At 48.5% G+C, this 27,228-nt stretch overlaps 1 protein-coding gene across 3 annotated transcripts in view; it reads left to right on the top strand.

Moving 5' to 3' along the window:
* Nucleotides 1-27,228, top strand: part of HDAC4 (histone deacetylase 4) — a 176,397-nt gene that overhangs the window by 18,429 nt on the left and 130,740 nt on the right. For 2 of the 3 annotated variants that reach the window (XM_038142676.1, XM_038142677.1), the window contains exon 2: nt 7,018-7,267. In XM_038142676.1, the coding sequence (XP_037998604.1) occupies nt 7,246-7,267 (22 nt within the window). In that variant the 5' untranslated portion in view covers nt 7,018-7,245. Of the gene's footprint in view, nt 1-7,017; nt 7,268-24,256; nt 24,468-27,228 lie in introns of those variants that run through there. The other variant, XM_038142675.1, reaches the window with a different exon arrangement.

Raw genomic sequence — 27,228 nt, 5'->3', positions numbered from 1 at the left:
GAAACTGTAGAGAGCATTTTCCTTTTATTATTTTTGTAGACAATTTCTGTTACGTGTAATTAGATTAATTATTTCCGCCTAGGTTTTCCACCCTTCCGTAGCTGTGGATTAGCTCCATGTTAATAAAGCAGCTCATAATTAGTTAATAGTGTCTTGCCACTTGTGGCTGTTCATTTTGTTTCTGACGGTGACTTCAGTGCATGTGTAGCACTGCTTATATTGCAGGGACTTGCTTATGGAATAATGGCAGGATTGCTCCCAGGCACTGTCTGGGAAGGCCCTGCAGCTCCTGGGTGAACTGGGGAAGTTTGGAGCAGGTGTTGGTTAGTCCTGGAATCTTGGTACACACACACAAAAATTTAACATGTAGGACAGATGTGCCCAGAGATGGAATCCCCCCTGATGGTGTCACCCCACGGAACCTGTCAGGAGGTCGCAGTGTTTGGTGTGAGCAGCAGGTCCTCACTGTGTGTGAGAGCTGGAGAGTTGAGCTTTCAGGGAGAGGCAGAAGCACAATGTTTGTTCGGCTGCAGGCTGTCATGTGAGAGCCTCTTGTGATAGCTGGCTGGGAAAAGTCAGCATTTGCTAAACAAATGCACGGGGGCCGATTCCTTGAAGTGCTGCCGTGTTTCTGAGGTGCTCTGTGTGTTTGAATCACCGTGCTGAGCTTGTGGTCTCAGATGCAGGCACCTCTGGTGCTGGTGCTGCAGGGAAACGATATGTTTGGCAAAGATGGGATGTCCTGGCAAAGAGGGCTGGACTGGTCAGTCTGGATCCTCCTTGCCAGGACATGTTTGTACCTGGCGTTCCCTTGGAGAGGAGCTCTTGGTAACAGCTCCACTCGCTTGGGTTTCCTGTTTAATTGTCACTTACACAGTTCTAACTGTAGTGAAGGCTTCAGTGCTCACACTGCTTGTGCTCCCTGACCCCTTCCATGAGGATTCCTGAGTTTTGTGTCAACACTTCCACTTGGCAGTATTTCCCTTAACTCACTAAGTGCAGGTGTGGAAACTGGAAAGACTCTGATATGTGATTTCAGTGCAATATAGGAAGTTTTACAGAGCAAAACTAGTATTTTGTGTGATGGGGCTGTCACATCTGTGTGGGACAATGCAGAGCTGAGTTGGTTTGGTGACTGCAGGTTGGTGTTCAGATGAGATTTTAAGGTTTTTTAAGGTCTTGAAAAGTTCTTCATTGCCACGTTCTCCAGCAGCATCCAAGAGGATGTACTTTGGGAGGCCTTTCACAACAGGACATGCACATGGTGACACTTCTCAAACAGTGACTTGTCTCATGGGTTTCCTGGCCTCGTGCACTTGGCCTCGTTTGTCCTCTTCCATAAGAAATTTGTCCGTTTGCTTTTGGAATTCAGGAGAACTTTTGGTTTTTCCAGCACCTCAAGCCAGTTTCTCAGCGCAGCTAAGGAGGAGCAGGTAATGCAGACAGCACACTTCAAATTGTGCTTTTTCCAAATTGTGGACCCTTTCCTTCCTCCTGGGTCCTCTCAGCTTCTCACCCAGCAAAAGTAGGGGAAAAAGTTCTAGCTCTGACAGAAACAGATGGAAAGCTGAATGATCAGTGATTTGTCTGTGTTAATCGTGACTCTGCATCACTGTGATATCTTTAAGTCACCTCTCTCTGGGCTGCAGGTTTATTATAATCTGCTTCACCTGCGTGAGAAATTTGTACCACACCTCTGATGGTTTTCTTGCCCTTTTGAAACTCTTACACTGCCTACTTGGAAAAGGAAGGGGAGTGTCCAGATCTGCCCAAAATCTGCGTGGTTTTGGAGGAACTGGGCTAACACAGCAGCAAACTCCCTTCTTTATTTTTATTTTTCATTTTTCCATCGTAATCCAGTTGCTCTTCTGGCCACAGTTCTACTATCATCTACTAAATCTACTATCATGAAGCTGATAGTAGATTTTACAGTGTCACTTGCTATTCTCACAGTGTGTGTTTAGAGACAGAAAACCGCTTAGAGACTCCAAACTCTTTGAGGGGGGTGTCTGATGGTGTTTGAAGTTTGCAAATACATTTCCTGGAAGAGGTGTGAGTATTGCTGGGACTGTAGGAAAAGCAGCACCTGTGGGCAGTGCTTGTGAAACCTGCTCTCCTGGGACAGATCCAGTGAAGCTGTATTCTGCTGGAGAAACGGGAGTTGAGGTGATGTTGTCTCAGAGCTGTGGGGATCCTGGGGACTGCTGCCACTCTTTTTGTCACCTTGCAAAGTGGTGGCTGGGAAATGGAGGGGAGGCGAGCTCGGGAGGCTGTTTCACACTGGCTCTGCTCTAAATAAAGCAGCGTGGCCTAGTGGAAGGTGTCCCTGCCCATGCCAGGGGTTGGGAGTGAGGTGGGCTTTCAGGTCCCTTCCAGCCCAAGCCATTCCATCACCCTGTATAAAGACGCAGTAAATCTCCCTGTGGTCACAGTGAATTGTTTCCAGGCACTTCTAAGCCTCTTCCTTCCCTCCTCTTTTCGTGTATGGATCCTGTATTGGCAGTATTTTATAAACAAACCCTGAGGAGCAAAGGCAGCTTCCCCCCGGTTAAAGTGCGGGATCTGTTGTCAAAGGAGAGAGTGAATCGATAGAGCTCTGAGAGAGGCTGTGCCTCCCTTCAGGTCGGTGTGTTTGTGTAATCCCAGGGCTGTTTGCTTCTCAGTGCAGCCAGGGAGGTAATTTTGGGGGAAAAATGACGATCTCGTTGGAAACGATCTGTGCCAGGCAGAAGGACCGGCGGTGGCGCCTTTTGGAAGGTGGTAGCGGTGCTTCCATGGCTTTTGGAGAGCAAACCCCACGGTGCTGGGGTGCTGCTAGAGCAGAGGCAGGATGTGGAAGGCCTTCCAGCATGCCTTTGTTCCACCAAGGGATGCTGGCAGCAGTGCTGCTGCTGTGTCAGAGAGAATGGGCACCAGAGCTCCTGTCCTGAGCAGCCCGGCTGACTCAGCCTGAAAGCCCAGCCCCAGGCCAAGATTCTTATCGGGGCTGGAGAGCAATTACAGCTCTGAGAAATGGAGCTCTGTAAATAAAGTTCTGTGGCCACTGTCATTAGTGGTTGCTGCACATCTGGACTTGTGACGGCACAGAAGCACATCTGGAAGGGGCTGGGAGGAGGAAGGTGAATGTTCATGCTGCCACAGAATCACAGAACCATAATGGGTTGGAAGGGACCTTACAGATCACCTTGTTCCGCACCCCTGCACCTTCCACTATCCCAGGTTGCTTCAAGCCCCTTCCAGCCGGGTCTTGAACAGTGCCAGGGATGCATCCACAAGCTCCCCAGGCAACCTGTGCCAGTGTCTCACCACCCTCACAGTAAAACATTCTTCCTAATACCCGAACTCCCACTCTTTATAGTGTGAACCCGTTACTCCTTGTCCCCTCAATGCAGTTCCTGATCCAGAGTCCCTCTTCAGCTTCCTCAGAGCCCCTTCAGGATAATGGAATGTTGCTTTGAGGTATCCAACCACGCAACCTTCTCTTCTCCAGGCTGGACAGCCCCAGCCTTCTCAGCCTGTCTTTGTAGGGGAGCTGCTCCAGGCCTCCTATCAACAAATCATTCTTGGGGCAGAACTGTAAAGATTCTTATGTAAAAAAAATAAAAGGAAAAAAGCTTTTTCTTGGGGTAAGAGAAGATCTGGAATTACTTTAAATCCAGGGAAGGTGCCTTGCCAGGCTTGGTGGTTTGCTGAGGCTCCAAACCAGGGAGAAACGAGGCACTTTGGCAGCCCCTCAGTCTGTCCTGCAGGAACAGAGGCTCGTTTGGGGCTGTGACAAGGAGGTGACAGCACTCTCAGACCGTGGCCACCCTCTGATCCAGGAATGTGATGAGGGTACAGCTGCTGATGCACCACCCCCGTGGTTTTAGGGAGCCTGTGCTCTCAGGTGTGCCCTGCTAGAAGCAGGCTGAAATAAACAGGCATTAAGTGGTTCCTTGTGCTCCTGTTCCTGAGATTTTTAAAAATCCAGCGGTGACCAGACTCTGAAAATTCTCCTGCAAGGCAGGAAGCTTGATGCTGCCAGTGCTGGTTAAATAACATTTGACAGACCTGCTCGTTTGAGCCCGCAGTTCTGCTGGGCACTTCCTGCGGTGCCCCCGCTGCCCTGTCCATGGCTGCTCTCCCGAGCCCTTCCTTTGCTCAGTGCCCAGGGACGTGCCAACCCTGGCACGGCGCCCGTGGCCCTGCTTGCTGTCTGCCAGGCCAGTTCCCGTGGCCAGCAGGTGATCCTGCGGCTCACAGCACGCCCTGCCTGCCTGTGCCCATCTCTGCTCCAGCCGGGGTCCAGCGGAGCCTGAGGTGCACCCCAAAATCCAGCAGTGAGCCTTGCTGGGACCCTCCGGCCAAGGCAGCGGCTCTGAGGTGCCTCCTGTGTGCCGGGTGGCAGCGGGAGGTGGCCCTGAGCCAGTCCCTGCCCGTGCCTCTGCAATGATGCTCGGGGTGGACTCGCTGTTCCTCGGGACAGAGGTGATCGCCCTTGTCCTGGGAGGCACTGGAGCAGAAGTTAAACAAACTCGGGTTTGTTTTTCTTTTTAATCTTATTTTTTTTTCCTAAACGAGATAATTTGTTTGGAAAACCCTCTAGACCTCCCGATATCCGAGGCACAGGGAGAGAGAGCGTTTCGCTTTTAATTTAAGGAGTGTTTTCCTTGAGATGGTGGTGAAAGGACAAATTTACAGAATTTTTGCAGGTGAAGGCCTGGCATTGGTCTGCATGGAGATCAGTGCAAGGGCTACCTGAAAATTACAGTTTGGGGGAGGTAATTTAAGACAGGACTGCCGTGTCCTGGAGAGAATAATGGAATCCCAGAGTGATTGGGAGGGACCTTAAAACCCATCTCATTCCACCCCCTGCCATGGGCAGGGACACCTCCCACTGTCCCAGGCTGCTCCAAGCCCCTGGCCTTGAACTCTTCCAGGGGTGGGGCAGAGGTAGGAATAGATTTAACTGGCGGTGCTGTTGAATGGTTTTGGTGCTATTCATTCAGTTCCGTTTCTTTGGGAAACTTTCACTGTTCACACTCATATTTTCATTCTTGTGCTGGGAAAATGAGGACAGGGAGATCTGGTAACTCCACTCGAAATCCTTCTTGTCTGCAGCTGAGATGGCTTATGCTACAACAGTACCTGCTGGTTTTAATGAAAATAAATTATGTTAGTATCTTGCTAATGCCTGGTCTAAGCTGACCCAGCTCTGTTTAACAGGATGTGCTGATTAATGGGACTGGAACATCTTGAACATTTGGGATGGCAGAGACCTGCAGGGATTAGAGATGACATTTAAGTGATTTTCTCTCGGATTTGATGCGTAACATGGAACGCATTCCAGGTCTCTAAGAATGCAAGATGGGCAGAGAGGAACTTGGAGAGTGGTGATGCTGAGACACTTGGGCTGCAGAGAAACAGCCAGTTAAAGGGGGCTTTTAATGAAGCACAGCAAGGAAGGGACTGTATTCAGCAGTGCCTGCCCAGGCATTTTTCTGCACATCAGGGCAGTAACTTTAGAAAGCCCATCCTGAGTAACTGTGCTGGTGCTGGAAGTCTCAGACCTGGTTTTGCTTCTTGGAAAGGAGCACTCAAACCCGAGTGTGCTAAGAGCTCTTCCAGGAATAGCCAGCACTGCCTGAAATGCCATGGCACAGCCACACTGTGGCCAGAGGGTCCTTGTGCAAGGCAGGAGCAGCTCCCATGGCATCTCCTGTGGCAGCTCCCAGCAGCCGTGCGCCGCCCCAGCCGTGCTGCAGGGCACCACTCCTTGGGAGCTGCTGCCAGAGCAGTTTGGGGTGAGCAGAGTCAGCTGGATCCGTGGGGATGGGCTGGAGCTGGCTGCTGCCAGCAGAGTGACCTCACCCCAGCGCTGGGTGATGCCTGGCCGGGTAGGAGGAGCTCCCCTGGGTACCCAGGAGGGCTGGGCTGCTGGTTTTATGGTGTTTTCTGGTGCAAAGAAGGGAAATCACCTGTGGCAGTGGGATACTCTGCGTGAAGGACACAGCTGGGTTCGATCCGGGTCGGGGGCGTTGGCTGGGAGCTCGTGCCAGTGGCACAGCACAATCCCTGAGACAGCCTGCCTGTAAAACAGGGATGCTCTGGAATCCCAGGATGGTTTGGGTGGAAAGGAACCTCAAAGCCCGTCCCATTCCACCCTCTGCCATGGGTAGGGACACCTTCCACTACCCCTGGTTTCTCCAAGGGCACTGCAACCTGGCCTCGGGCACTTCCAAGGATGGGAAATACTGGATGTCACTGGTATAGTGCCAAAAACCCCCTGACCCCCCAAAACTGAACTTGAGCAAGTTCTTTCCGTGTGAGGGTGGCTGATTAGGTCAGCATGGGTCTCAGGTGGGGTCTCTCCAAACCAGGGTATCTACTGCTTCTATACTTCCATATTTTGGGGGCCGGGGTGAGAGGTTGCTGACTCTGTGGGTGATTTTCCCTCTGTTCTCTCTCCCTCCCTCTACTACACAGCTTCAAAATAATTGGGAATGCTGGATTTTTTCCCCTGGGGCAGTATGGAGCTGCTTCTTAGTAATCTGCTGGAGGCTTGGGTAGAGTGGGAGTGGAATTGATTGTGTGGGTTTTTTTCCTTCCTGCTCCAAGACCACTTCTTGGCACTGAGGAATTTTTCTTTAGACTTCTTTGGGGAACAGATGCGTGAAGTACAGTTACCACTCATACATATGGCTTTTAAAATATGGAAGCTGTTGGACTGAAGTGGCTTCATATGGTGCTGTTGGAGGATGAGAATTAACACAGAATTTTGGGTTTCTGAGACGTGAATGTGTTGTTGGAAAGTTGTTTAATTGTTTTTTTTTAAAACAATGTTAAGTATTAATTTGCATCTTTATGGTTATTAATCAAAGTAACATTTACAGCTCTGAAAATTACTCTCTCTGCAGCCCTTAATGCCTAAAATAGCATTGTAGTTTAATCTCAGGGATAAATAGGTTATATAATGTACAATTTAAATGGCTGTTAATCTTCATTTGCTAACGCAGACATCTTTTTCTTTAATTGCAGGTTCCCATTTTAAAAGCTATTGGAAGACACTCTGCCACCCTCTTGGATTACTTCCCATACGACTCAGCATGTCACTGTGCCCTGGATTTTACAAGGTGGCCATGATTTAATCCCCACTTCCCACTCCTATGTATTGGTGAAGCACTGGAGCTCTTTTGAGCTGCTGTTACTCCCGTGGGAACTGATCTGTCTCCAATCCCTTCTCCCAAGGACTAGACATTGCCAGCAATGAGCTCCCAAAGCCATCCAGGTAAGGGTAAGGCCACTTGGAGTCCCAGCAGTGGCCCCAAAATGGAGTTTGTTGCATGAACACACCTTTTAATTGTGCTGAAAGGGTCACCAGACCCGCTCCCTTTCCTGCTTTGTCTGATACTTGGTGTGAAGGTGCAAAGTGCTTTTGGTGTTACCAAGAGCTACAAGGAAGTTCTACTGTTTCAGACTTCTGATTGTTCTGTAATTCGGGTTTCTAATCGTTGCATCAGTGAAAACAGAGATCTTCTGAGTCATTAACCGGATATTTAATTTGTTAAATCCGTGCTGATGAGCAGCCTTAACGATATGGAGTGTACTTCCAAGGAACGGGCATGGTTCTGCTGGTGTCTTTATTGGTATTTAAGAAACCTGTTGGACTTTTTAACAGGAAGGAATAGTTTTGCTGGAAGAAAAGTCAATTGATCCACCTCAATGCTGTCTAGGGGATTATCCCTAATGTGTCTTGTAATCTGAGGCACGATTCATCACTACCAAATTGTGCATTTCTGTCTGTCAGGAGAAGCTGTAGCTGCTCAGTTACCTGCTTTCCAGCTTAAAGGTGCCTCACACATTTGTTTTTAGGGAGTCTGGGGCAACTTTTGTGTTAGTTAGAGCTTTGTAAGAGGAATTTTAATTGTGCTTGGGCCGTTTCAGTTTATGGTACAGAACTGGCTGCTGGGAAGCAAATAATCCAACAACAACAAGGCACGTGGAAGGACTTACTTCACTCTGCCTCTGAGAGATTACTCTGTGACTTCAGTTTAATCAGGTTGAGGTTAACAATTAAGGCTGAAGTGCTAAAAGCCAGAGAACAGCTCCTAAGATTTAAGGAACCACTTGTTTGTGGGGGAAGAAATCCTGCAATAAACAGAGGTGTTGGAGTCTACAGGCAGCAGGGGGAGACCTGACCTTCTCCTCACAACTGAAATGAGTTTATGAGTCTCTAAAATCATCAGAATGATCAAAAAGAAAAAAACAAACCTGGCCTCTGCTTCTGTAATGTCTTAGATTTTGAAATTTGTTGGTACTATGAGGAGTTGAGAAACGTGTGTTTGTATGAATGCAGGTGTTCACTGGAGACACAAATGCAGAGTGATGTTTTTCGGGAGCTCTGTTCTTCAGATAACAGATAATTGTTGTTTCAGTGTTTCCATGACTCAGGAGTGAGGCTGGGCAGCTGTGGCCGCCTGCTTTTCTCTCCTTGTGGTGGTGGGACACCTGAAACACCCACCTGCAGTCCAAACCCAACCATGGCTACGTCTTGGCTTCTTAAGGAGCTGCTCTGCAGAGGCTTGGGAAGTGGTGATGTCCTTCCTGGTTGGGCTGTTATTATGCAGTGGAAGCCTGATGCTGGTTTGCCTTGCTTCCTTTCCTAATTCATCACTGAACACTTGTCTCTCCTGCCTCTTTCTGCTGCTTTGGCTCAGCGTTCCTGTAGTTCCAAAAATCAGCTTGAGCTTTGTTTTTCTAACAACCCTGTCTGGAATGGTGCTGAGGAGGGTGGTCTGACCAAAACCTAGGGTGTGGCAGCTGGCCAGGATGCTGTTGGATACCCACCTTGTGCCCTTCCTGGGTGCTGGGTTCTTACTCTGGTTGTACTTCCAAGGGTTGGGTTGGAATTCTGCAGTGTTTTGTGGTGGCTTTTCACCGCTGGTGTTCTTGCTGCTCATTTCTCTTTCAAGAGTCAGTTGTATAATAAGGAGCAGAAATATTTCTCAAGCCTTGCCAAAGATGACATCTGGACTTCTCATGTCAGTTATCATAGCCATGTTGATTTATACAGCTACAGGTAATTATTCCTAATGATGGGCATTGTTTAAGGGAAGGCTCTGGCTTAACTCAAGAGCCCATTAAGCCTTGCTTCAGTGGGTTCAAGCTTTCTTCTCTAATCTTCTCCAAGGCCAGCACTAATGGGATGTTTTAGGAGCTGTGCCATGAAATTGTTGCGGCATAGATGAATGGAAGTGGGGTGGGTTGGGGTTTTTTTCTGCGCTTTTTTTTTTATTTTTCATTTCACTCTGCAAAGCTTTTGTAAGAAGCGTTGAGCGCTGAGAGCTTCTCGCTGAACAAGGTGGAAAAATACGGAGAAGATTTAAGTTGGCTGAGAAAAGCGTGACTTCTCCCCCCATCACTGCCTCTTCTTTTGTTGTGTTTTGGACTCAGATTCTGTAGGGAATACGAAATAGCTTTTGGAGAAGAAGAATACCCAGGTGGGAGAAAACTTCCTGGGAGGCATCACGTGGCCTTTGGCTTTTGGCAGAGGAGTCGCCGCCTCTTCCAGCGCTGGAACAAAGCTGGAAAAAAAGACGCTGGAATTGTGCTGTGAAGGCTCAAGCTGCTGCGAAGTATAATTAAGACAATTAGGCTAATTAAGATAACATTTAGGATTATGACAAAGCTTGGGGGGGGCGGGGGAAAGCATGTTTAGTTTCACTCCTTAACCTGTTCACGTTGGCCACAATTTAAGCTTGCCTTACATAACCCGTGGTGCTCACCTTACCCAGGCTGACTGGGTTGTGAGTAGGTGTGGGGTATTTTTATAGGTTTTTTTAAATGTTTTAGGGTTTTCCCCCCTCTCTTATTCACCTTAAATGATTCCTTGCAGTTGCCTTCTACCTCCTCCCCTAATTTTCAGTGGCTTGAGTTTCACTATCGTTCGCTTCTTTAATCAGTAAAGATTGTTCTGCTGATACTAGTTATACATAAAGATTAGTTTTAAAAAACCAAAACACTTAATCACTCAACTGATTTGTATTTGTTTAAAGTTCACTTTCCTTTGTAAAAGCTGAAAATCTCCATGTTCAATGAAGCATTTTGTTTATGAAATGTTATCCTGCAGGAATTAACCAGTCTGAATGCAAATGCTCCATCCTTTCTTCAGAGCCACTCTTGCAGAGATGCAAATTTCAGCTACATTTTGCAGTGCTGAATGTTTGATAATTAGGAATATTGAAGTTTTGAGAATGAGCTGCCTGGCTGATAGGGTAAAATCTGCAGCAGGGATCATTAGGGCTGAGAGGAGCTCCCGGAGGAAGCAGAGAGCTCCGGGATCACATGGCACCGGGAGAACGAGTTGGGGAGTCACGTACTGTGATTTGCTGGGCAGATAAGGACTTCTGTACGGGGCTTTATCTGCAGCAGCCACCCTCCTGCCCTGCTGCACAGCTCAGTGAGGCATGGAAAGCCACTTCATGCAGTGCACACAGAAGAGCTCTCCCCATGAGCATCTCCCAGCGTTTCGCACCGCGCAATAAATATTTGATGCGTTCTCTTTTTAAAGATTAAGAAGTTTCTGTGGAGATGCATTTCAAGGCGGCTTTAAATGACACTGACCTACTTTCTGGCAGCAATGAGGCTGTCTGGGGGCAAGAGCCTCATTTCAAACAAACACAAGGACTATGGGGGTAAGCTCCAGCCCTCCTCTAGCAGGGCTGGGCTGTGGTGGGTACTTGGTGACCGTGGAAGAACATCTGGACATGGTGTATCACGGAGACATGGAATGGTTTGGGTGGGAAGGGGCTGTAAAGCCCACTCCACCCATGGCCAGGGTCATTTTCCACTATCCCAGGTTGGTCCAAGCCCCGTCCAAACCGCCTTGGATGCTTCCAGGGAGCCCTGCTTCCCCTTACCAGTCTGGTGCTCTGGTTTTACTGGATTATTCTAGACTGGGAATTCAGAGGCTGTTTCCCTGAGCAGCCTGGTCCCCCAGTTTTGGGGGGGACTTTGGGGTTGGCTGTGGGGTAAACTCAGCAACAAGCTGTGGTTAGAAGAGCTGGAAACTCCAGCAGATGGAACTGGCCATGTCTCCATTCACTTTTCTTTCTCTAGCCCATGACAGAACACCTTTTCCACCTTCATTCCTGTTCTTACCCATGCGGGAGCTGAGCCTGTCCTGGATTTCCTCCAGGAACGGTGTCATTTTGAGGTCCTTGAAAGTTTTAAGTCTGCTCCCACTAAACCTGTGAAGTTTTCACTTTCTGGAGCTTCAAATAGTTGGGACTTTCTGTGCAAGGGTTTGATTGTACCCTCAAAAGAGAAGAATAGTTTTGTGCTTCAACTTGGGGTTCAAGCTGAAGTTCCTGCTAGGTCAGTGTCCCTGCCAAGTACATTCCTCTCATTTCTGCTTTTTCTTTAAATGCAGTTCTTGCACTTAGGAATTCTTTAAAAGCCTGTTCCTAAAGTAAGTTTTTTAGCCTGTGATGTTTCCTGCAGTGCAAAGATGAGAAGCAGGTACTTGTGATGAGAGGCTGAGAACTCTGGAAATTTTGAATGAAGTACAGGGTAGGGAAAGGATATAAAAAATATTGTACTTTTAAAGTCGGCTGATTCTGTAATAATGTTTGAGATAGTCCTTGGGATCTTGTGTCCCACTTGGAAAGGAGACAAACCTTTTTCTATGAGGTTACTACATTTTTGTTACTCACTTTTGGTCAACCCCAGTTTGCCCTGTATCTCATACTTCCCCAAATACAATTTGTTACCTGAAGAGTGGATTGCAATGTTTCTTCTTTCAATGCAGTGCTTAGTATATCTTCTTCATCCTCTGACATCTGCAGAAACTGCCTTTACAGTCAGAGGATAGCCGGGAGCGAGTGAACGTGGAGTAGCAGGTGCCTGACTGGAGAATGAACAATTGTGGAATTGGGAATTCTCCCATCTTTCAGTAAAGGTTTTGCCAGTCCCTTTCTCCTCGTAGCTTGCCATGTACCAGGAATCCCCCCCCGCACTTTTATTTCTTTATTTTATTATTTCTATTTAGGCCATTAAGCAGGGAAAGCCTTGACACCTGCACCGTTTCAGCTGCCAGGTGGAGTGGTCAAACCACAGAGAAACGGGGCACAGGATTTATTCTTCCGCTACAAAAACTAAAATTGATATATCAGCAGGTCTTTTAAAGGTTTTGTTTCCATAACCAAAATCAAAGTAGTGTTGTTTCATCACTACTGGGAGAATCTAAAGATGCTTTACGAGCAGTGCCCTGGCTTGCTTTGAGGTGCTCAGCAGCTCCTGGGGTTCCCCCTGGGGATTGCTGTCACCCTTTGCCTTGATGGACTGATTTGCTCAGGTGTGGAAGCAGATTTTTAGCCTTTCAGAAGGATGAGGCTGATATAAACCTTCATACCTATTGAAAAGTGAATTCCATATGGGAGGTGGGCTTTTCTGAGACCCTCCTGTCTCAGCTGGAAGCCACCCCTGGTGGCAGCAGTGCTTGTGGGAGTTTCCAGGAGCTCCTGAGTGTGTTTGCGGTTCAGTGGGGCATTGCTGGTCCTGCTTTGAACCCTGGCAGCACAGGCTTTGCCAGGGAATCCACAGGCCAGACTTAATCTTCTCCATGTTTGTAGCTGCCCTGCTCCACTTTGATGTTGCAAGAAATGTTTTGGAAGCTTGAGTTGCCAAGCGTGAGGAGGTTCTGCCAGGATGGCTGGGCAGGGTCAGCCGGGGGAGACAGGAGCCTGACCACAGCTACCTGTGGATACCTGGGGGAGGGGGGAAGGACAGGTAAGATTGTGACAACAGCCATTAAATACACCCTCTCAACCTCTGCTCTTATGTGATGTGGATTTTTGGGGGGCTGACAGAGTAAATTTTACTTTTATTTGTTGTTTCTTGGGGTTTCTTTTCTGTCATTTTGGTTTTACCAAGGGCTGAACAATCCCAGCACTGAAAAACAACTTCTTTTGCTGACTTACCTGTGAACAGAGCAGCAGCAGAGTCCCTCTCCTCGAGGAGAAACTTCCCACCAATGTAGTGCTGCTTGCAGTGGAGGGGACTGCTGGAAGCCCCCTGTGCTCTGTGGGAGGGCTGGGATGAGCATGTTGGAGAAATCTCAGCCGAATTCAAAGAAATCACTTGTTTAAAAAAAAATAAAAAAATCAATCCTGACCCTTTTGCTATTCTGGAAGCCGTGTGCTCATGCTGTTTCTAGCCCTTGTGCTGCCAAACCACATAAATAGCTTTATGGGGCAAATGGTGATGGGAGCTCTGAGCTGCCAGCCTTGGCCTCAGGTACCTGTTTTGTCCTCCAGGGCAGCCGCTGAGGCCTTGTGAGCCCACCAGGATCAAAGCCATGGAGCGCAGGGCGAGGGGCCGCGGGCTCTGCGTGTCCCCCGTGGGCTCTGCGTGTCCCCCGTGGGCTCTGCGTGTCCCCCGCGGGCTCTGCGTGTCCCCCGTGGGCTCTGCGTGTCCCCATGGGCTCTGCGTGTCCCCTGGGCTGTGCTGGCTGTGCTGTGGATGCTGAGTTTCTCTCTGGCAGCTGCTGCCGTGCACGATCTCCCGTGCGGTGGCTCTCTGTGTCGCAGGGATCAATGGCCCCGGATCGATGCGGTCGCGGCCGGCCGGCAAAGCGGGAGAGGCCGGGAGATGGGAAGCGTGGCCCTGGCTGGGTTATTTGCTCGCAGATCTGGGGGCGGCTGGTTTTTTTTTCAGCCCGCTGCTGGAAAGGTGGTTTAAGCAGTTCTGATCAATTGACAGTTCTTCGGGCAGGAGACCCTTAAAGCCTGGTGATGTTAAAATAATCCGTTGAGAATTGTATTTTGCTCTTCTGTTTCGGCATTCAAAACTTGCACTTTCTACTCAAACAAGGCTTAACCCTCTCTGTTAACTGTGACCTTTATTTTATGCTGCTTATAAAGAGAAACAGTTTTAAACGGTTTTTTTTTCACTCCTGATCTAGAAAATGCTTTAGCTGCTCCTGTGGGAAGACATAAAAGCCTGAACTAGACCAACCCTCTCTTTTCTGGTCATAAAATCATCCAAAACAGTAAAAAAGATCATACACCAAACTCCACAAGTCCATCCAAGTACTGAATCCTTGACGTCTGTTGCTTCAGGAAAAATCTCTGAAACTTCCCAGAACTTGCTTTATTCTAACTAAGGTGCCAGTGGTCTCACAGAACCTCTGCCAGGGGAAAGCATGTGATCCTCACAGCTTACCAAACCCAGGAGAAGGGCTCTGGCATCTCTTTTCTGCCAGCAGCAAGAATCTGATTGGCATTAGCTGGCTTTTTCCCTTCCTTTTTTTCCTTTCCAGCAGGTGCAAGGCCTGTTCTGCAGGCTCGTAACTCTTGACAGGTTTATCGTGATGTCTTCTTGGCAGGTAGGGCTGATGCTATTCCTTCAGCCTGCATTAAAGATTCTTTTCTTTTGCATTTTTTTCCCTTCAAAGTGAGCTCTGTGCAGTAGCTCTTTCAAGGAGGTGATGGGACTGTTGCCCCTGGTTTCCTTCTTTTTATCTTGACTGCAGCAGGTAGAGCCAACCTGAAGGGTCACTACACCTTCACCACCGCCTCCACCTCCCCCAGATAAACTTGAGACAGGTTGATCTGAACAAACACAGCAGCCAGTCGTGTTGACAGAGCTTTGGGAAAGCTCTGCTTTATTTCTCTCATGTATTTTCTTTTTCACAAGGAAAGTTAAGTAGGCAGGTTCTGCTCAGGCACTGCCCGATTCCTGAATCTTTCTGAAGAAGCTGCTGCGTGGAAGTTGCCCTTTTAATTTTTTTCTTCCTTTCTTCTCTTTTCAGTGGTGTTTGTCATGGGAGACCTCAGCCTGTTGTTTTTAGCAGCTCACCAAAGCGCTTAAGGAGAATTCCTCCTCCTCCACTGATTAATTTCTGGCATGGAGCACAAAATAGCTCTTGCGTCAATAAATCGTCACAGCCCTCGCTTGTCTCTGTCAGCGTAAATACAGTTGGACTCTAGCGTGCCCCCGAGCAGGCCAGAGGTTGCCAGTTTTGCAGCTGCAGGGTGGTCAAGTCCAGGAGGGCATGGCTGGGGTGTCAGAGCTGCTGCAGTCGGTGTTGCGAGCCCCCTCGCCCCCCACCCTCCTTAACTTCTTAGCTTCTGGAATCCTGTTCTGTTTATAAAGATACTGTTCTGCAGCTTAGAACAATGGTTTTGGGTGCATCTGTTTGATTTACTGGGAACACAGGAGTGTGTTTGTGGCTGTGAGCGAGGGTTCTGCTCAGTGACTCCCAGCCCTCCTTTCACTGCTTCACCTCCCATCACTTGGGAGGCTCCTTCTCAAGCTGCTTGCTCAGACTCTTTTTTTACATTTTTTTTAATTTAATTTTTTTTTTTTACTGGTACTTCTGGTGTTTGCTTTTGTTGGGGAAACCGTGGAGAGCAGTTGCACAAAAGAACGTGATGTTTTGGGAGTGATTGCCCAAATCATTGGGCAACAGGGACTTGATCTTTAGATGTTCCAGCTATCAGATGAAAGAGACTTTCTGCAAAGCCATTTGCTGGAACAACTGTTGTGCAAACGGGGTGCTGAATGCTGCCGAAAATGGGGAGGGGGTGAGAAACCTGGAAAGTGGGTCATCCTCCTGCACTAGGGATTCTTGCAGGGAAGCTTGGGGGAGCTGCCGGAGAGGCTGGGACCGTCCATTGGCAGCTTCAGAGTCAGAGAGTGGCATGGAAACTGCTGGCTTTCTCCAGAGGTTTCTCCTTGGAGAGTGCCCTGATGGAACTGCTCTCTGGGCTTTCCTGGAGCACGTTCCTCCTCCCACTGGCAAGGCTGCCCCGGCAGCTGCCCTGCCTCTAAATGGAGCAGTTGAGCAGACTTGAGAATAAGAATGATCTAGAAGTGTTTCTAAAATTTAGATTTTAAAAATTTTTTATTGTTATTCTCTAATCTACATCTAAATACAAACACAAACTGCTGCTGGAGGGGCGGAGGAAATTCCCCAATATCCCACCTGTGGATGAAAACTCTTGGCAGGTATTTTTGCCAGTTTTGAGAAACCACCTGTAGCTGCTCTAAACCAAACTGTTCCATTATAAACTTCTGCATGTGTTCCTTCTGTCCTTTGAAAAACAACCAGCTTGTGGATGTCAGTGGATCAGCACTGGAAGGGGGACCTTGATGGGATTTGGGTTTGGAAGAAATTCCAGAGGTAGAACACTCTTTTGGGGAGAAAACTGTCTGCTCAAAGGTGACTTGCATGCCAGAAAGGAGAGCATGGCTTGCTCTCAGCCTCATGTGGGGGTTTGATAAACTCTGTATTTCCTAGGATTTCTCATCTCGTTCCCTAGGCCTTCCTCTCTGGAGCTGCAAACTAATATTCACTGAGAGATTTATGTGTTTTGGCCAAAATGCAGAATGTGTGAAAAAATATCCCTGCGGCCCTTTTCCCCCATAAGAGCTCGAGGTTTGAGAGTGAAAATGCAGGTTTAAAAGCGTATTCCCGATCAGTTTGTTTATTCCTCGGTCTGTGATGTGCAGAGGGGTGCTGGGGGAGCCCCAAGGCGTTGCAGGAAAGGGCAGTGGGGGTTGTGTCACTGTGCTCTCTGGCAGTGCCTGCCCGTGCCTGTGTCGGGGTGCAGGCTGCGTGGGCTTTTCCTGCTTTTCTCTTTCTTGTTGTTGATGCCAGGGTGGTGTTTTGGCTCTGCAGTGGGCACAGAGCAGCTCCCCTGATGTGGCTGCTGTGTGTCTGTCCAGGCTCCTTCTGTCTGAACTGGCCAGAGTTTGTTCCTTAGGGCCGTGCTGGGCTGGGGCTGGGCTTTTCCACAGCCTGGTGTTGGGTCAGGCTGTTGGAGCCTGCTGATCACACACACACACACTCATTTTCCCATCTCAGGTGTCTGGCGTGCCTCTGAACAGAGCATCACGTGGCATGCTGTGGGCACTGGGTGATGCTGGGGTGAACCCAGAGCTGCAGTTTGCTGAGTGAAGATGTGTCAGCTCAGGGTGTGCTTGGCTTTTCCTCCTCCCCTGGACCTGGGTGCCGGAGAGCTGGAGATCCCCTGTCCCCACTGATCCGGCTGGGACGTGGGGTGGTTGTTGGTTCTGGGAGCTCTCTGGGATGCCCATCCCACATTGAGGAATCTCTGACTTCCTTTGTGCCTGAGGTCAATTTTTTTTTCTTGTAAAGCACTGGAATAGGCTGCTCAGTGCAGTGGTGGAGTTGCCATCCCTGGAAGCCTTCAAAAAAACGTGCGGACACTAAAATTAAATATTTCCTTCCTATTTCAGTTTGTGTTTCACGGTTGGGGCTGCTTTCTTCAGGAGAGGCAGGCAGGAGAGCCCCTTCAGGAGCCAGCAGTCCCCAGAGCTGGGTTCTGTAGTCGCAGCAGCCCAGCTCTGCCGTGGGATGAGCCCTCCCTCCCTCCTGGGGAAAGTGAGCTGGGATAAAGGGGTCAGCTTGTGGTGTCTTGTTTGGCTTTTCAGGCTCCTGAAGCCAGAGAGCTCTGCAGAAGGAGATTGTTTTTATTCAGAAATAATGATGCAGTAGTTGGTTTAGGCACATAAACATTTGTGGCTTGAGCAGGCAGAGGTATGATACACACTTGCGTTGGGAGATGAGTTCTGTCTCGCTAGAAACTCCTTTTTCCTCTTGCAAGAAACAACTGTGGGACTATTTCTATTGAACATCAGTGGGTTTTTCACTCCCCCAAAATCTTCACCTGGTTTTATTTTGCAGTAAGAAGCAGTAGGTAGCGTTTAGGAGCTGTTGCTGGTGAGATTGTATCTGGCAAAGACACCATCTCACCAACAGCTTTCAAAGATTTTGAAGAAGGCAGAAGGCTCAGTATTCGCTCCTTTAATATTTTTGCTTACTGTTTCCCACCAAGCCTGTGTTTCCATTGCGTCTGTGAGCTTCACTGGTTTTGTCACATTTGCAAGTTGTTAATAACATCTTGGTTTGTTAATATATTCTTGGTATTGGCAAATTCTACGTGATTTATCTGCTTAGATCTGCGTTATTTACTGCTCTGCCTCTTCCAAGTTAATAATTTCCCTGACTAAGGATACCTTTGTGCACAGGGAAAGATGCAAGGAGGAAAAATCTGCCTGGGATGTTTCTCCTCCCTCCTCCTCCCAAACTGAGACTAGGGGAGGCTGCTGGCCACTTTTACTGGTCATCTGCTGAGTCCTTTAATTAGAATGCTTCTGATTCAGAGCTTCCACATCTCCTGGCTCAGGCCTCGGATGCAGGCAGAAGAGGCATTTGAGCTGCGCTGTCTCTGGTCCCCAAATCGTAATTTCAGCTCAAGCCCTTTCTTAGATGTTGGGAAAATGAATTGAAGTGTGTGGGATGTTTCACCCCTCAGCACTGGGGGGCTCACGAAACGCTGCTGGGGGTGCAGGATGACAAATGCTACCACATCTAATGAGGGATCACTCCGAGCATCCCATGCCTTGCTGTGCTGCTTCTTGGAGCTGCTGACCTCTGCCGAGTGCCCTTGGCCGTGCCAGCCCAGCCGTGTGCTGGCAGCTGGGAGATGTTTTGTCTGGCAGCAGGGAAAGCTTGGTGCTGGTGGGAAGAGCTGAGAGGGCAGAATCCGTGGTGTGTGCCAGGTTTGGGACGGCCGGCGGTGCCTGGCACGGCCGTGGCAGCTCTTCCTGGGTTGCCAGAGGTGCCGTGAGTGCCAAAAGCTCAGGGGGTGCAGCCCAAACGGGACTGGGGCTCGCTGGATGTGTGTGGCTCTGGATGGATTGTCCTGTGCTCTGAATGGGTGGTTGTACGCGGAGCAGGCACGTGGCACGGCTCTGCTCTCAGCAGGTGAAGCTGCAGCGGGAAAACACCTCCGGCTCGGCAAGACACAATAGCAGAGCGCAGGGAGCTGGGCTGAGGCGTGTGAAGGATGTGGGATCTGTGATACCGGAGGCTCAAAGGCAAAAATAGCATCATTTATAATAGTAAAAGAGAAGGCTCCTGCGCGACGCCTTTGCATTCTGCCAGTCTGTAGTGAATGGAGGAGTAGTTTGCTTACAGATGACAAGCAGGGATGAATAAGCACTTAAAATTTTTGGTGCTGGAGAAACAGCTTTTCCATCTTGGCCCCTGAGCTAGTCAGTCTTGCAGTCCCTTTCCTCAGAGTGTCTCTTGCTGCTTGAAATACAGGTGTTGGGAAGCATGGAATTCAAACTCTCTCCGCATCCCTTGGCCTTCCTGTGGGGTTCCCTGTTCTGCCCTTGGCACGCGTCAGGACATGTTTTGACTGAGCTGTGTGCTGATTTTGGAGAGGACCCCTTTGCTGCCTTGGTTTGCCCCCAGCAGCAGTAGGAGATATCCAAAGCACAATCCATTAACTCCTTCACCAGCTATAAACATGCCATCACCACAGACTAAATCCCTGATGGATTTTAGTGGATGGACACCTGAGGATCTCCTGGAGGTGAAATGGAAGAATAAACACATTAATTTGGATGCTTGAAGAAGAGCACTAAGATGCGGATAGGTGTAAAGTTACATCCTGGAGTAAGGAACTGCTGTCCCTTGAGGTCTCCATGCTGAGGCTGTTTGCTACCTCAGTGCTGTCTCTGCCCCTTGCTCTTGTCCTCTGTGCTTAATTTCCATGGAATTTCTGGGGGACACCTTAACTATTTTAGCTGTTGGAGTTTTGTAATGGGAGGTAACATTGTTTGGATTTTTTTTTAAATTTTTTTTTTTTTTTCTTTTTCCCTTCTTTCTTCCCCTAAACTGCTGCTCTGTGGGCTTTCTAAGGACTTAGTCCAGGGTGGAAACAGAGGCAAAACCACCTCGTGGTAAGGAGTGGAATGCAGCTAGTGCTGTGTGTTTCGTTGAAGTCAATACCATTAATTGCTTTCTTGCTGCTTAATGATAAACTTGTTAAGACGTGGCCAGAAGTGGTTCTCTGGCCAGGAAAATGTCCTTTTTGCTCTTGTGTTTGCCCGAGCTAGCAGTGGAGAGATACCTGTAGTACCTGAGGAACAGGCCTCCTGAAAACTGGTATTTTGGAGCATTTTTCCACTTGCCTGCCCGTGACTAATGCCTGCACCATTTCTGGTGTCACCCTCGCAGCACGGCGCGTGGATGTGTGCAGATTCGTGTGAGGGCAATGTGAGGAGGAAAGCCAGCCACGGCCTTTGGAAACCAGCAGGCATTGCAGCAATGTCCATCAGGGCTTTTATTATTTTCATATTTGGCTCCAGCTGAAATGTCAGTGACCTCTTGCTCGGAGAGGTCCCATCCACAGGGAGTCTTGGCAGGCGTTTCCCAAACACAGCATGGGGCTCTTGTACCCTCTTACAGGACACATTTTACACCCTTGCATTGCAGTTGAGAGGGGGTCCCAGGCTTGCTTCCTTCAAACATGACTTGTGGTGGTGAGGCTGGCAAGTCCTCATGGGAGTTGGTCTCTCCTGAAGGTATGAATCCAGCCCTAGTCTGGGTTGTACCTCAGGAAGCTGAATGTTACCCTGAACAAGTGTCCTGCCTGACAGTGAGAAGCACAAGGTGTTTTGGCCTCTAAGAAACAAAACAGAGAGCCCAAAATGGGAACAGAATACAGAATCATATGTGAGATGAGTTTATAATTCTGGCTATTTTGGTGCTTGCTATTCTTGCTGGCCCAAAAAGTGAAGGTAAAGAAGGCCAGGTTGGCAATTAAATGTGCAGTGAGAAGCTTGGGGGAGACTTAAAGTTTGGGGCTACTTACTGTTTGTGTGAGCCATGGAAAATATTTTGTGAACAAAATTTTCCATTAATAAGGGGTTTGTGAATAATTCAGAATTATTGCAGATCAAATTTCAGAGAGAAGCAGTGGAGCAGCATGAGCTCCATGATCTTCCAGCTCTTGGTATGTTCATTCCTACACGCTGGTGTTTTGGGGAGGGAAGGGGGATTCTCTGGGACCTGTGCTCAGCTGAGTCAGCTTTATTAGCACTGCACGACTTCCTGAATTGCTGCCGAGGAAGGATGTGCTGTTGACTCAGAAGAAAGTCTGCGATGTCTGGGGACAGGGTCAGCGAAGTGGATGCCTGAGTTCAGCGTGCTCTTGGGGCTGTGAATCACTGTGACAGCTGAAGTGAGTGAAAAGTGCCATTTTCTTTAAAAAAAAACCAAAAAAGCAAACCCAAATGAGAAGGTGGAGGACGGCCCCAGAGGTCGTGCTTGGTTAGATAACAGGGCAGGATGGAATTTGTGGTTTGCATCATTAAATTTGGCACTGGCTTCACCCGAGTGTTTCGCCCGGCTGTAAACTCGTGCGTTCCCCGTGGCTCGCTCCTGTAAACTCCGTCTGCACAGCTGCGAGCACCGTCGAGTGCAGACTCAGTTCCTGAACTGGATCGGGACAGCGGAGGATTTTCTGTACGGAATCTTCTATTAAAAACACGCCCACACTCCCCAATCAGCCTTACTTTTCCTCTGCAAACTGCTCATTTGTCTCTGAGCGCTCTGTCTGCCTCGAACATGCCTGTGTGTGTGGCATAGCTTGAATTTTTATGCTGAGGAATGTAAACACCAAATCCGCGCAAGACTTGCTGAAGAACTCCGGGGCTCTGGTGCATCATCTGTTTGTTATGTAACCTGATAGAATGGGAACGAAATAGAAACCAGATGTCAAGGCAGAGCAATTACAATTTTTCATCTGCGAGTGTTACAGTAAATGCACTTTGTGTTCCTTCCCCCCCTCCCCCAATGTGGGGTTTTATTTGGGAAAGTGCTGCGGGGGACCTCGGAGCTCTCAGCATGGCTCTTGCTTAAAGACTTTGTTATTCTGTACTTGTGTTCCTTGATGTAATTAGAGTCTGTGTGCTACTCCAGATCCATGAGCCAGTGTATTCCCAACTGGAAATGAGCTGGACACAAGTGCTGAGTCCCGGGAGAGCCCCTCCACATGTCCAGCTCTGTGGGTTACACGGTCAAGCCGCACTAAATTTAGCATTCCAAGGGATGCTGCTTTGCTTGTCATGTTTAAATTTGGCAAGAGATTCCCCTCAGAACAGGTTTGGTGCGGGCTCTGCCGGGGATTCCGGAGCTGGAGGAACATCTGGGAGGGGAGCAGATGGGAGCTGCAGTTAGCTCGTTTGCTCCAATTCACTGTACGACGAGGAGGATAAAAGGGAAAATGGATAATCATTGATTCTCTCTGGTGGGCAAATGGATTCTTCCACCGCTAGTTTATCCCAGAGGTTTATCTCTGCTGTCTTCCATTAAATAAGGCAAGCCCTTGGTTGAGAGAGGCATTGATGCATGTCTGTCTTGGTCTTCATGTGCATCTTCACGAGTCGAGGCGTGTGTGTGATCTCACCGAGTAGGAGCTGATGGGAATTTTCCTCTTCCCTTCCCTCGTGTTTTTCATCCTCCTGCGCTGATATTTGTTCTCTTGCTGCTGAAGATTTATTTCCTTCTGTCCAGTTAAGCTTGGAAGCCCTCGGCAGCAGGTCCTTGCCTGTGGAGTTTGGGCTTGAGTAAGGCCACAGGGGCTGGAGATCCGGTTTTTCTGTGGGAGCAGAACCTGTTTTGGGCATCCCTCTGTTAAATACAGATAACTTCAAGAAACCCTTAAATGAGCTGTACATTCCAGATGAAGGAAGAATTAAAGGTTCTTGCTCCTCCTAAAAACCAAGTTTCTTCCCTTCAAACCAGCAAACAAGGAGAAGAGATCAGTGTGAGCGCTTGCTGCCAGCCATTCCCGACAGCATCCAATCCATGCCACCTCTCCTTTCCAGGACAGCATGGAAAGAAGACTTGGGTGCATGGCAGGTGGTCACTGCTCAACTCTGCCAACGCCCAGCAGTGACTTCTGCACGTTGCCCGTGGAGTCTGAGCTGAAATTGAGGATTTAACTGTTGGAGACACTTTTCCCCCACATGAAGCGTTTATGGAAAACTTTACAACTGCAAGGAAGCAGCAGAGCCTCTTGCACTCGTGAAGTCCAGAATCAGGTGTTCCCAGTTTGGAATTGCTTCCTTTCCAGCTCTCCTTCTGGAGAAGAGGAGACTCAAGGGGGACCTCATCGCTCTCTACAAGTACCTGACAAGAGGTTGTGATGAAGTGGGGGTTAGAGCAGAACTCTTCTGCTGTGCCTCGGGTGAAAGGATGACAGGAGGTGGCCTCTTAGGGGAGATTCAGATTGGGTATTGAATATTGGATATAGAAAAAAAAAAAATCGGTGAAAGGGTGGTCAGGCATTGCAGTGAGTTGCCCAGGAAGCTAGTGCTATCACTGGAAAAATTCCAGAGGCACCTGGGGGTATCACTAAGGTCAATTATGGTGGTGCTGTGTTGGTGTTTGGACTGAATGATCTTGAAGGTCTCTCCAACCTTGAGGATTCTGTGTTTTTTTTTTTCCTAAATGGGAGACCAGGGAGAGCCCAGATGTGGCCACCATGGAGAACATCCCCTCAGGCTGGTCACGGTGGATGTTTGACCAGCTCTCCGGTACAGGTGCTGATGCTCTTCTCACTGAGCTCTGCAGGGCCTGAAGCCTGGGGAGCTGTGTGCCGAGCTCCGTGTAAACACCACCATGTCGTTGACACCGGGCCTTAAAACCATGGCAGTGCAGAACGGGAATGTTGGCCAGTGGACAGGAATGACTCCCTTCGGTGTCAGTCACAGGACTGGTTTTGAGAAGGAAAACAGGTCCCTCAAGGAAGCGCTGGGCCGTGTTGGTCCTGAGCAGGCTCTGTGACCGTAGCCGTGAGCCCGGGGATCCCGACGTGTGCTGGGGACACAAGTGCTGGCAGTGGCGGTCACGTGTCCCTGGCAGCTCCTACTATAAAAACAGCAGCTCCGCCGACAGCGACCTTCAGCATGGCTCCCAATGTTCCCCGTGTTATTTTTAACCTGTCTGGGTAAATTTCCAATACAAAGGCCAGTGCCAATCTGATGTGCTCGCTTTTCCAAATCCTTATCTTTTGCTTTCTAGTGCACTGACGCATCAGATGGAACAGCAAGTTTCGGGCTTGGGTAAAGCTTTTATTGTATGGCCACAGCACCAGAGAGAAAGAAATATTTCAGCTCTGTTTTACTGCTAAATACATTTATTTTTAAAGAGGTGTTTTGTTTCTTTTTAAGTTGGGTTTTAACAAGTTTTTTTCTTTTTAAAGAAAAATACTTGAACTGTGTTTTAAAAATAGCTGAAGGCTGTACTTTGATTAGGTTGCTGTGGCACTGACGTCAGCGGGTGACATTTATCTCTGTATGGATTTGTCACCCTGTTGACTAAAGCTGTATTTACACAAATGGGGATATTTCTGTCCGCTGTGGGGGGAACCAGCAACAGCTCTGCCCCAGTTGTGTCCTTGCCCTCCGTGTTCCTGAACTCTGCCTCTCTCCTGTGCTGCTTCATTCTGAGCTGCGGTGGGGATTTTTTTAAGTGTTGGAGGGTAGTTTTAGGTATTCAGGTTGCCAGGAAGGTCCAGGCATGAGGATGATGGTGGCTCGGGGGAGAAGGACGCTGGCAGAGAGATGCTGAACTATGCTTGGACTTGGTAAAGCATCAGGTATGAGCCTGGGTGGGTCCTGGCTGTTAGCTCTGTGAATGGACAGGTAATGGATGTTCTCCAAATAGGAATTATAGAAAATAGGTCCTGAACAAATGAACTAAATGTGAAAAAGGAAGGAAAAGAAGTGAGCAGTTTCAGCCCTGCATGGCTTCGAGTGCAGTGTATTTCTCTGTCACTTATTGAATGTTTTCATCCAGCATAGTTGCTGTAATTCACTTTTTTTTTAAGCTTTAATTATTGCTCTTGGGGTTTCCTTGGCTCCAAATCCCACTGTTCCAACTGCAGTAGAAAGCACTAAGTTTCCTCTAAGCACTCTTGTCTAAGATCCGGTTCTGGAGCATAAGGTTTCCCAAAAGGAAGTTTCCATAGAATACCAGAATGGTTTGGGCTGGAAAGGACTTTAAAGCCCATCCAGTTCCGTGGGCGGGGACACCTTCCACTATCCCAGGCTGCTCCAAGCCCCGTCCAACCTGGCCTTGGACACTTCCAGGGATCCGGGGGCAGCCACAGCTTCTTGGGTCAAGTTTTCTCAAAGCTGTGCGTGTTTTGGGGGGATGCACTTGGAGAAACTTTTAATTTAACCCAGACATAAAGACAATAATAAAGGGAAACATCTAGAAATGAACTTAATTAAAGTCTGATACAAATTAACTTGCAGACTTTCTCAATTTGTCACACTATTCCAGTCTGTTTTCCAAGGAATCGTGGGTTTAAATCCATGAGCCTTGTCAGCTCTGCAGGGAGGAGGCAGCTGATGCCGGCTGGCTTCAGGAAGGCATGAAATGTGTTTGTGTCTTCTGGAGCTGTGAATTAACTGTGGGACTCCTACGTGATGGGCAGCCAATCACGGATTTGGCAGATTAATCACACTGACTTGTGCAGAGCTTTTACCTGGCCCTCATCCCGTGGCAGGAGGGAAAGGAGCGCTAATTAACATCCTGGACACAGGGCCTGCTGATACAGGAGCGCATTTTGGTGCTGGTTTCAGGCAGCTGGTCATGTATGTGTGGAATAGGTTTTCCCCAAATTTCATAGTGGATGAAGCCTGTGGAGTGAAACGCCATTATCTCTGCTGCTAAGCCGTCTGTATTTGGGACTTTTTTTCTGGAATAGCAATTCTGTGGGCTGCGCTCACCTGCAGGCTCCCTGCCACTGCTGCAAGCGATGTTTTCTCTGTGATCTGGAGCATGGCACAGAGCAAGCTGATTGTTTCACATCTCAGCCCAAGGCAGTTGCTTCTTTCTAAACCTCTGTAATCTTCCCTTAAAAAGACAAGGGAGCTGGGAGGAGCTGCTGTCCAGTGGCATTCATGCTGGGAGGGAGGCCTTGCTTTCATCCCCTGCCACCGTTCCCCCAAATTCCAGCTTTTCCAGTGTCTTGCCTCATAAGTGTCTGGATGAAGACTGTAAGGTCAGTCAACAGTACAGGAGTTTGATAAGTGGGAATTTCTACTGGTGTTAGATATGCTTGTATGTCCAAAACACATATTGAATATGGATATTTATGCACAAATGTACCGATGCATATGTGCATATCCCATGCAGAAAGCAGCGTCTGGGTGGCATCCCACCCCCTGTGGCAGGGGGTTTGGGATGAGATGATCCTAAAGGTCCTTTCCAACCCACACCATTCTGTGATCCCATGAGCTTGTCTTCATCCCCAGAGAGGGACAGAAGCCAGCAGTGAGGACAGTACTGGTTAAACACAGTATTTTGGATTCGCTTGGCCAGGGCTGGCTTGAGCTTGCCTTTTTTGTATCTAAAGGAAGGAAAAAAGGTCTCCTGTGCACTTCTTGTTAAGATGTGAGGAGGAAAATGCCTTCTCACCTGCTGAGGCTGCAGCAGGATGTGTGTGGGGTGTGTTAGCCTGGAGGTCGAAGGGCTTATGACTCTTGGGGAAGGCTCTTGCGGGCTCAGAGGGTGTAGTAATGGATATTTAGGGATTTCTGTTGGGGTAGGTCTGCTGTTTTGCTGCTAGCTGAACTCCTCTGGGTTTTAAAGCAGCTGCTCAGGTGAAACCTTGGGATCCCTAATGTGATACACTGCTGCCTCAACTGGAAGAGATGAGTTTTCTCTAGCAATGCTCAGCATTAACTTCTGCAGTTGCGACAGAGGTCAGAGCGTTGCTCAACAGCCCAGCAGCCCTTCAGGTGAGTGCTGGTTTTGCAATGCACAGCCAGCAGAATTAACCTGGGTACATCACTGGGGGAAAAACAAAGGCTTGCTGGTGGTTTTCCCCCTCTTTTCCAGTGGCTTCTGCTGTAGATGAAAGCGAGTTTCAGGGCCCCGAGCTCTGAGTGTACTGTAAGCAGGCTGCAGCCTTGGCTCTCTCCTCCAGTTTGTCATTAAATTTTAAAATGGAAAAGCGATAAGGAATCTCTGTGCAGGGAACATTCCTCATACCGTAGAGTTAAACTGCAGCTTTTGGGTCCTGCTCTGAAAATCTGATTAACCTGAAAGAGATGAGGTGTGCCCTGGATGATGCCAGATAAAGCAAAGTGCTCACACGTGTGGTTATTGCTTCTCTACCTGTTTATAGCAGCTTCCCAGTCTTTATTTGCTCTGATAGAATCATTGGAGAATGCTGTGAGGCAGGAGCAAATAACTACTGAAGTAGAAGGAATAGCCTTCAGAGAAATTGGACTTTCCCAAAACAGAAGCTGGACACAGAGCTTCCCATAGAAATCATCCAAAAGGCTCGTGCAGATAGGCTTAAACAAGGATTTATGGTGAGTGAAACTGAGAGAATTGGCTTTAGG

The sequence above is a fragment of the Motacilla alba genome, chromosome 7 (genome assembly GCF_015832195.1).
Source record: "Motacilla alba alba isolate MOTALB_02 chromosome 7, Motacilla_alba_V1.0_pri, whole genome shotgun sequence".
Classification (NCBI taxonomy): Eukaryota; Metazoa; Chordata; class Aves; order Passeriformes; family Motacillidae; genus Motacilla; species Motacilla alba.
This window is presented reverse-complemented; position numbering and strand designations above follow the sequence as displayed.